The following is an 8,240-nucleotide window of genomic DNA, read 5'->3' as shown; positions in this document are numbered from 1 at the left end:
AAAAAAAAAAAAAAAAAAAAAAAAAAAAAAAAAAAAAAAAAAAAAAAAAAAAAAAAAAAAAAAAAAAAAAAAAAGCGGATGCATTTCCCAAAACTGTTTATATAATTTGTACTTTGTTTTTGTTTTCTTCATTTTTCCAACGAAGTGATCCAAATTAAAAAAGTAAGGGCAGTTCTCAACAATACCATATTTATAATTATAGCCATGAAATTTAACAGAAGTTTGATCACAATTTAGGCAAGTCAAAATAAGCAATTAGGTGATTATATAAAACGAATCCAATTATAAAATATAAGATACATGAAACAGTCATACGACATGAAATAAAAACAAAGAAAACAAACTGTTAGCTCATTTTCATTTTCGAACAAACGTTTTACGACGAAATCAAACAAAACGAAAAGATTCTCCCATCGCATGGACACGTTCAAATTTCATGTTCAATCAAATGATCATAATTAGTAGTAAGTAGGTTCAGAGGTGTAGAAGAAAGGACCAGCCCAGTAAAGCTTGAAGCTCTTGTCTTCAAGAACACGGTACTTGCTCAACGACTGTCCTCTAACACCTTTGTTCACATCGGTCGGGAAATCGCAGTCAGCGATTGGAGATTGGTAAAGGTAAGCTTTGCATCTGGTCACGGTCCTTCCTGCACGAAGCTGCGAAGGGAATATCGTGGCGAAGAAGTAACCTTTGGCATCGGTTTTGCTGCTCATTATCGATATTGGAACTATCTCTTTCCCGTATGCATCAGTCTTCACACATGCAATTCTTGCCGTTGCACCTGTCGTAAAATAAACAATGCCATAATTAAATGATAATCTTTTCGTACGTAATAACGAAAAAGAAGCAAAAATATATATATATATTTTAAAAGATGTGTTAACTAACGCAAAAACCGCTGTATCATGGTTTTAAAACTTTAGCTATAAAGTAAAGAGATAATACGATTACTTGCAAACGTGATATGATAATTTGAATCCGCAACCATACTAGGTATACCTTTCTGTATATACTCTAATGTTCTGGTACCATAAGACCAATTCCTATTGGTAATTCTAAAGAAGTTATATTTGTTTGAATAAGAAAAAAATAAAGTTATATTACGTACCTTGGATTGGGTAACTTTTGCCACCTGACCTGCACATGATGACCCCCTCAACAGCGATCGGAATCAATTTTCCGGTCTCTGGGTCGGCTTCATTGCCGTAATAAGCAACTGAGGATATGATTAGAGATGAGAAGACTACGAGAGAAGCAGCATATGAGATGCGTGAGAAAGCCATTTCCTCCTCTCTTTTTTTTTTTGCTTGCTTTGCTTATATGTTGTTTAAGCAAGTGAAATTTTTTGAAAACTGATTCCAGGGGTTTTATAGGTTAATTGCGTTGACAAAGAAGGTTAGTTTTCTAATTAAAGTATTGGCTTAGTGTACATTAATTTATTCGTATCAATAAGAAAGCGAGCAAATATGTATTAATAAAACATTAAAACCAAAAAAGAAAACTTGTAATAAGAACGTGTATGCACGGCATACAATAGTGTTATTGTCCCGACGTGAGTCGCATTATACTCTGTGTGTGGATTACCAATTCTGAAGACGGACGGTTTCAAGTTCCATTGCATATTATGGATAGACAAAAAAATATCCCGAAATATGATATAAGATGCTAATGCTTTCCGTTTCTAAATTTTTGAACCCAAGTCTAAATAAATTATGACTTACATGCAGTCCCAACCCTAGGCTAAAACAGGTGAATGGTGTTAGGTATCAAATCTCTATAAAAGAAAATAAGGGCATCATTTTAATTTTTACAAAAAGCTCTCATAGCATTACGAGTTTGACTCCCAAATCTTCCTTCTTGCAAACTTTTTTCAACTTGTTTTTAATAGTGGGCCAAAAACCTTTTTTTTTGTTTTTGTTAATTATACTTTTTTACTTTATGCAGCATATTAACTTGGGGCGGCCCTGCTCACATGCTTCTAATAACTTGACGTTAGTGATATACTATATTGTTTGTAACCTGATTTTTGTTGGTTTCTTTCCTTGGTTTATCAGCTTCTATAAATAAAGGGTTATAATTTACATGCACCGATGCAAAAAAAATCAGTGAGCGCAAAAGATTGCCAAAATGTTTACAAGAAAGTCATCCAAACTTCCAACCTCTTACCTCATGTGCATTCTAAACCATTTTGCTACATTAGTTACTTTGTTTGTCTATTGTACCTAAAGTGGTTCAACTCCTGGTTACTTCAGTTCAGACTTCAGACCATCTCTTTTCACTAACGACACACATTACCAATAAGACTAATTGGACCAAGCTTGATAAACTGTGGGCTTTCGATGTTTTGGGCCAATAAAGCCTGTTTTAACATTCCTCAGCCTCAATCACATTTTGATTTCTTCTTTTTTTTTTTCTAATATTTCTTTGGATACAATAAAATTTAGAAATTACTTTAAAATAATTATTTGAACGGTTACTTTCATTTATTTTATATTAAATTCCAAAATATTTATACGTGGCGAGAAAACAGAGCACCAGTTGTCCGCTTTCAAAGAAGAGAGCAACAGTCATAACAGGGGAAATCGGTCAAAATCAACTTCAACTATTTACCAGACCTTTTTTTATACCTAAACTTCAACATACTGTAAATAACAATTTAAAATATATTAAAATTCAAATTTGCTAACCTAAATTATATAAAATATTATCAATTTCAACCTTTGTTCGAACAATGTTAAATCAGAATTTAACGATATTGAGTCAGACGATCTGTGGCATCCACATGGCATTGGGAATGACCAAAACTAAGTTATTTGGTCATTTTTAGGTGTGTTGTGGTAAAAAACAAAGCGTTTGACAAAAAAATGGAGTATTAGAGTCCGGTTTTGGGTGTGTTGTGAGACTTCATTTTTGGTCATTTCTTGCTATAAAAAACCTAAAAATAATCAAAACGACGTAGTTTTGGTAAATCTCAGTGCTATTTTGAAGTCACAGACTGTCTGACTAAACATCATTAAACTCTGATTTATCATTGTTCGAAGAAAAATTAAAATTAATAATATTTTATATAGTTTAGATAGCAAATTTAAATTTTAATACAATTTAGGTTGTTATTTGCATGATGTTAAAATTTAGGTACAAAAAAGTACTGGGCAAATAGTTGAAATTGATTTTAGCTGTTTCCCTCACAACATGTGTACTCTGCTTTTAACCCTAAGAGACGTCGGCAGAGCTTTCCACTGCTTTACTATTCCCCCTCAAACTATAAAAATACATACACTCTATATAACACAGTCACACGTGTACTCTGCTTTTAACCCCAACAGACGTCGGCGGAGCTTTCCACTGCTTTACTATTCCCCCTCAAACTATAAAAATACATACACATTATATAACAGTCACATGTGTACTCTGCTTTTAACCCCAACACGTCACTCCTCGTAGCAGAAAAAAAACAACAGTATCAAGAAACAGAGAAGATCAAACACGTCTCTTTGTCTCTTTGTCCTCTAAAATTCCAGAATCATCCTGCTTTTTAATCCTCTTTATCAATGAAACAGTGATTATTTCAATAGCTATCTTTGGTGATTCGGTTTGATCAAACAAAGCGGAAAAATCAAAACTTTTTCTCGATTCTTTTGGAATCTGGGGTTTTTTGGGATATCTGAATATTCATGGCAAACCCTAAGCTCACTAGGGTTCTAAGCACTAGGGATCGCGTGCAAGACACGCTCTCCGCTCATCGCAACGAACTCGTCGCTCTTCTCTCCAGGTTCTTCGTCAAGATTCTGAGCTGATTCCCCTGTTTTTGTTTTCCGGGAAAATTCTTATTTCCCCCTGGAAAGTTCGTTTCTTTCTTGGGAAATCTCAACCCTTTCAACTTAATTTGCTTATTGGTTTGTATTTTGTGAAGGTATGTGGATCATGGAAAAGGGATACTTCAGCCGCATAACTTAATCGACGAACTCGAATCTGTAATCGGAGACGATGAAACGAAGAAGAGTCTCTCTGATGGTCCCTTCGGAGAAATCCTTAAATCAGCAATGGTAACAAAAGCATCTCCTTCTTATTCAAATCATCAAGAAACTAAACATTTTAGTTTCAGAATGATTCGTTTCTAATTGTGTTATAGGAAGCTATAGTTGTGCCACCTTTTGTTGCCTTAGCCGTTAGACCAAGACCTGGTGTTTGGGAATATGTTCGTGTTAACGTCTTCGAGCTAAGTGTTGAACAATTAACAGTCTCTGAGTATCTTTGTTTCAAAGAAGAACTCGTTGATGGACCTACTACTGACCCTTTTCGTCTTGAGCTTGATTTCGAGCCCTTTAACGCAAACGTGCCGCGTCCTTCTCGTTCGTATTCCATTGGTAATGGAGTTCAGTTTCTGAACCGTCACTTGTCTTCTGTAATGTTCCGTAACAAAGATTGCTTGGAGCCTCTACTTGATTTCCTAAGAGTTCATAAGTACAAGGGTCATGTAAGTCTTCTTTATATTTTGTTGCTTATCAAAAAGTTGGATTTGGTAAACAAAATGTGAACTTTTTATTTCGTGTGTGTGCAGCCATTGATGTTGAATGATCGGATTCAAAGCATATCTAGGCTTGAAAGCCAACTTAGTAAAGCAGAAGATCATATCTCTAAGCTTCCAGAAGAAACTCCGTTCTTGGAATTTGAATATTCGCTTCAAGGGATGGGTTTTGAGAAAGGATGGGGAGATACAGCAGTGCGAGTACTCGAGATGATGCATCTTCTCTCTGATATTCTTCAAGCGCCCGATCCTTCGTCCTTGGAGAAGTTTCTTGGGATGGTACCGATGGTTTTCAACGTTGTGGTCTTATCTCCACATGGATACTTTGGGCAAGCCAATGTCTTAGGCTTACCTGACACTGGTGGACAAGTACTCCCCTTAAACCGTTAGTTGTTAATCTGTTTTTCAGATTTCGATTAGCTTTCAAGATTCTTCGATGTTTCAGGTTGTCTATATTCTAGACCAAGTTCGAGCCCTTGAGACGGAGATGCTGTTGAGAATAAAGAGACAGGGTTTGGATATAACTCCAAGGATTCTTATTGTAAGTATATATTTTTTTTTATGATTATTAATGTTTAATGGTCTCAAGATGTTAAACTGTGTTTGTGGACTACATTTTTCAAGGTAACGAGGTTGATACCGGATGCTAAAGGAACTACATGTAACCAGCGATTAGAGAGAGTCAGCGGAACAGAACATACTCATATTCTCCGGGTTCCTTTTAGGTCTGATAAAGGGATCCTTCATAAATGGATTTCAAGATTCGACGTATGGCCTTATCTAGAGAACTATGCTCAGGTTTGAAACTCTTAGCTTTCTTAAGTTTTGTTTACTTGTTGTGTAAGAAAAAGAATGTAACTGATATTTCTTTCTTTAAAAACAAAAAACAAAAAAAAGGATGCAGCAAGTGAGATTGTTGGTGAATTGCAAGGTGTACCCGATTTTATCATTGGTAACTATAGTGATGGAAACCTTGTTGCATCGTTAATGGCACATAAAATGGGTGTGACACAGGTCAGAGCTTCACGTTTTTTCAAATATATGATTGTTATGTTTTTTCGTCTATGGAAAGGAACATCACAGATTTGGTTTCTTTGCTTTTTTTTGTGTGTGTATGAACAGTGTACTATTGCACATGCTCTGGAGAAAACCAAGTATCCAGATTCAGACATTTACTGGAAAGATTTCGACAACAAGTATCATTTCTCTTGTCAATTCACAGCTGATCTAATCGCAATGAACAAAGCAGATTTCATCATCACAAGCACTTACCAAGAAATCGCAGGAACGTAAGTGACTTGATAATATTATATCGAGAAGTGTTTTTTTTGTTTTTCAGGTTTCCGTCGGCAATACTAATATTGTATTACTTTTATCAGGAAGAACACGGTCGGTCAATATGAAAGCCATGGGGCTTTTACGCTCCCTGGACTATACAGAGTAGTACACGGCGTTGATGTGTTTGATCCTAAGTTCAACATTGTCTCGCCTGGCGCGGACATGACCATCTATTTCCCGTTTTCTGAAGAAACCAAGAGACTCACAGCTTTACATGGTTCCATAGAGGACATGCTCTATAGCCCTGATCAGACTGATGAGCATGTGTAAGTTACAGTATTTGGTATTCTGTTATTAAATTTGTTTTGAAAATTCATAACCGAAAACCAAATCTTCCGGTTGGATGTTGAGTTGTGTGTTTGCAGTGGTACATTGAGTGATCGATCAAAGCCAATACTCTTTTCTATGGCGAGGCTGGACAAAGTGAAGAACATCTCTGGTTTGGTTGAGATGTACTGCAAGAACACAAAGTTGAGGGAGCTGGTTAATCTGGTTGTAATAGCTGGTAACATTGATGTGAACAAGTCCAAAGACAGAGAAGAAATCGCAGAGATTGAGAAAATGCATAACCTTATGAAAAAATACAAGCTTGATGGACAGTTTCGTTGGATAACGGCTCAGACTAACCGAGCTCGTAATGGTGAGCTTTACCGCTACATCGCCGATTCAAGAGGTGCTTTTGCTCAGGTAACTTGGCATTCAATTTTTTCAGTTTGATTATATCGTTTATTCGGTTTGGTTTGGTTTAAGAGCTAACCGTTATTAAAGTGACCTGTTTTGTATATATAGCCTGCGTTCTACGAGGCGTTTGGGCTTACGGTAGTGGAAGCAATGACTTGTGGGCTTCCGACTTTCGCAACTTGTCATGGTGGTCCAGCAGAAATCATCGAGCATGGGCTCTCGGGTTTCCATATCGATCCATACCATCCGGAGCAAGCGGGTAACATAATGGCTGACTTCTTTGAACGTTGTAAGGAAGATCCAAACCATTGGAAAAATGTGTCAGATGGTGGGCTCCAAAGGATATACGAGAGGTAACAAAACACTAAAAGCAAAGCGTAGTTGTAAGGCAGAACAACAACAACACACTATTAACAATGAATCTCTCTCAGTTAACCATGAATCTCTCTCATTTAAGCGTGCTTAATATGGTTTTTTGTGTAGGTACACATGGAAGATATACTCAGAGAGATTGATGACACTTGCTGGTGTGTATGGTTTCTGGAAATACGTATCGAAATTGGAGCGTCGTGAGACTCGGAGATACCTTGAAATGTTCTACATTCTCAAATTCCGCGACTTGGTCACAACTCACAAACACTTTCTTTATTCTAGCTAGTTCCATCTATATAAGCTCTCAAGGATCTCATGGTTTGTTGTCTTTGTTTCAGGTGAAAACTGTTCCTTTAACCACCGATGATTGACCCAGTTCCGCGTAGGATGAACTGTTGGGGTGTAAAAAAATAATAAAAGATGAATAAATTCGGCTATGTAACCTATGTTGTGTCTTACTGTCTTGTATGTATGAAAAAGAAGATTTGTTGGATGGAGAACTTGTTTGTGTTCGTGGTACGTTTGTGTTGTGTCATGTATGTGTGGACTGACATGTTGAATAAAACTCACGTGAAGTTTGTATCTTACACCAAGAAAGTCTTCGACGGAGCTTTCATTTCACATCTAATTCGTTTTCAAAGCAAAATAACTAGATCGATTCCAACATTTTCTTAAGATGTTTAAAATAGTAAAATGTATATATATACATATATATAGACCTCATAATTCTGAAAATAATTCACACTACCTCCATACCTCAGTCCGAAAGAAATTATCAAATTAATATGATTTATACTATAAAACTAGACTCTAAACATTAAAATCTCTATCTTATTACAACTTGGTCGTCCAATAACTTTTGTTTTATTTCTGACCATAAATATGAAAGCTAGAAACAAAATATTTTTAAAAATGTTTATTCAGAATTGTCTGTGAAACGAAAGTGAAGCTTTAAAACGTGGAATTTACTTTTTATGAACGGAGAGATTTGTTGAAGTTCACAACATTCTTCTCTTTAGCAAAAGACGATTTGGTACAAAAATGCTGGTTAGAGATTTGACTGGATGCATAAGACTATCCTCATTGGTTTAGTTTCTTAGTTGTTTCTTAAGGCATATTTAATAAGAAAAAAAAGAGAAGAAACTTTGCTAAGAGTTAAGGAAAATTTTGTTGATTATTGGTAGAACCAAATTTAAGGGTTTCTTAATAATAAATATAGTAAAATAATAATTAATATCTTAAAATATTCAAAATTATTTTATATATCAAAGAAACATATTTTATTAAGAAAAACATAAAATAACATACAACATTTTAAATT

The 8,240-nt window shown here is 35.4% G+C and overlaps 2 protein-coding genes across 2 annotated transcripts; one reads left to right on the top strand and one right to left on the bottom strand.

Annotated features, from left to right (window-relative positions):
* On the bottom strand, positions 249-1,320 carry LOC104737554 (proline-rich protein 3). Its single transcript, XM_010457752.1, has 2 exons — positions 1,109-1,320; positions 249-781 (listed from the first exon to the last, which is right to left on the bottom strand). Exons 1-2 carry the CDS (start codon positions 1,281-1,283, stop codon positions 459-461), a joined length of 498 nt encoding a protein of 165 aa, XP_010456054.1. The 5' UTR covers positions 1,284-1,320; the 3' UTR covers positions 249-458.
* On the top strand, positions 3,402-7,528 carry LOC104737553 (sucrose synthase 3). Its single transcript, XM_010457751.2, has 13 exons — positions 3,402-3,772; positions 3,914-4,046; positions 4,133-4,477; positions 4,562-4,897; positions 4,974-5,069; positions 5,153-5,326; positions 5,426-5,542; positions 5,651-5,817; positions 5,908-6,132; positions 6,232-6,553; positions 6,656-6,900; positions 7,031-7,169; positions 7,258-7,528. The coding sequence occupies exons 1-13, from the start codon at positions 3,675-3,677 to the stop codon at positions 7,288-7,290; spliced, it is 2,430 nt and encodes an 809-aa protein (XP_010456053.1). The 5' UTR covers positions 3,402-3,674; the 3' UTR covers positions 7,291-7,528.

Source organism: Camelina sativa, chromosome 13 (genome assembly GCF_000633955.1).
Source record: "Camelina sativa cultivar DH55 chromosome 13, Cs, whole genome shotgun sequence".
Taxonomy (NCBI): Eukaryota; Viridiplantae; Streptophyta; class Magnoliopsida; order Brassicales; family Brassicaceae; genus Camelina; species Camelina sativa.
This window is presented reverse-complemented; position numbering and strand designations above follow the sequence as displayed.

What these genes read in the sequence shown, in the direction of transcription:
- LOC104737553 (XM_010457751.2), top strand. Translation starts at nt 3,675, where the DNA reads ATGGCAAACCCTAAGCTCACTAGGGTTCTAAGCACTAGGGATCGCGTG. An exon ending in CTCGTCGCTCTTCTCTCCAG is followed by an intron (nt 3,773 to 3,913) that starts GTTCTTCGTCAA and finishes TATTTTGTGAAG; the next exon opens with GTATGTGGATCATGGAAAAG. An exon ending in GATCAGACTGATGAGCATGT is followed by an intron (nt 6,133 to 6,231) that starts GTAAGTTACAGT and finishes GTGTGTTTGCAG; the next exon opens with TGGTACATTGAGTGATCGAT.
- LOC104737554 (XM_010457752.1), bottom strand. Translation starts at nt 1,283, where the DNA reads ATGGCTTTCTCACGCATCTCATATGCTGCTTCTCTCGTAGTCTTCTCA. An exon ending in CAAAAGTTACCCAATCCAAG is followed by an intron (nt 782 to 1,108) that starts GTACGTAATATA and finishes ATTTTACGACAG; the next exon opens with GTGCAACGGCAAGAATTGCA.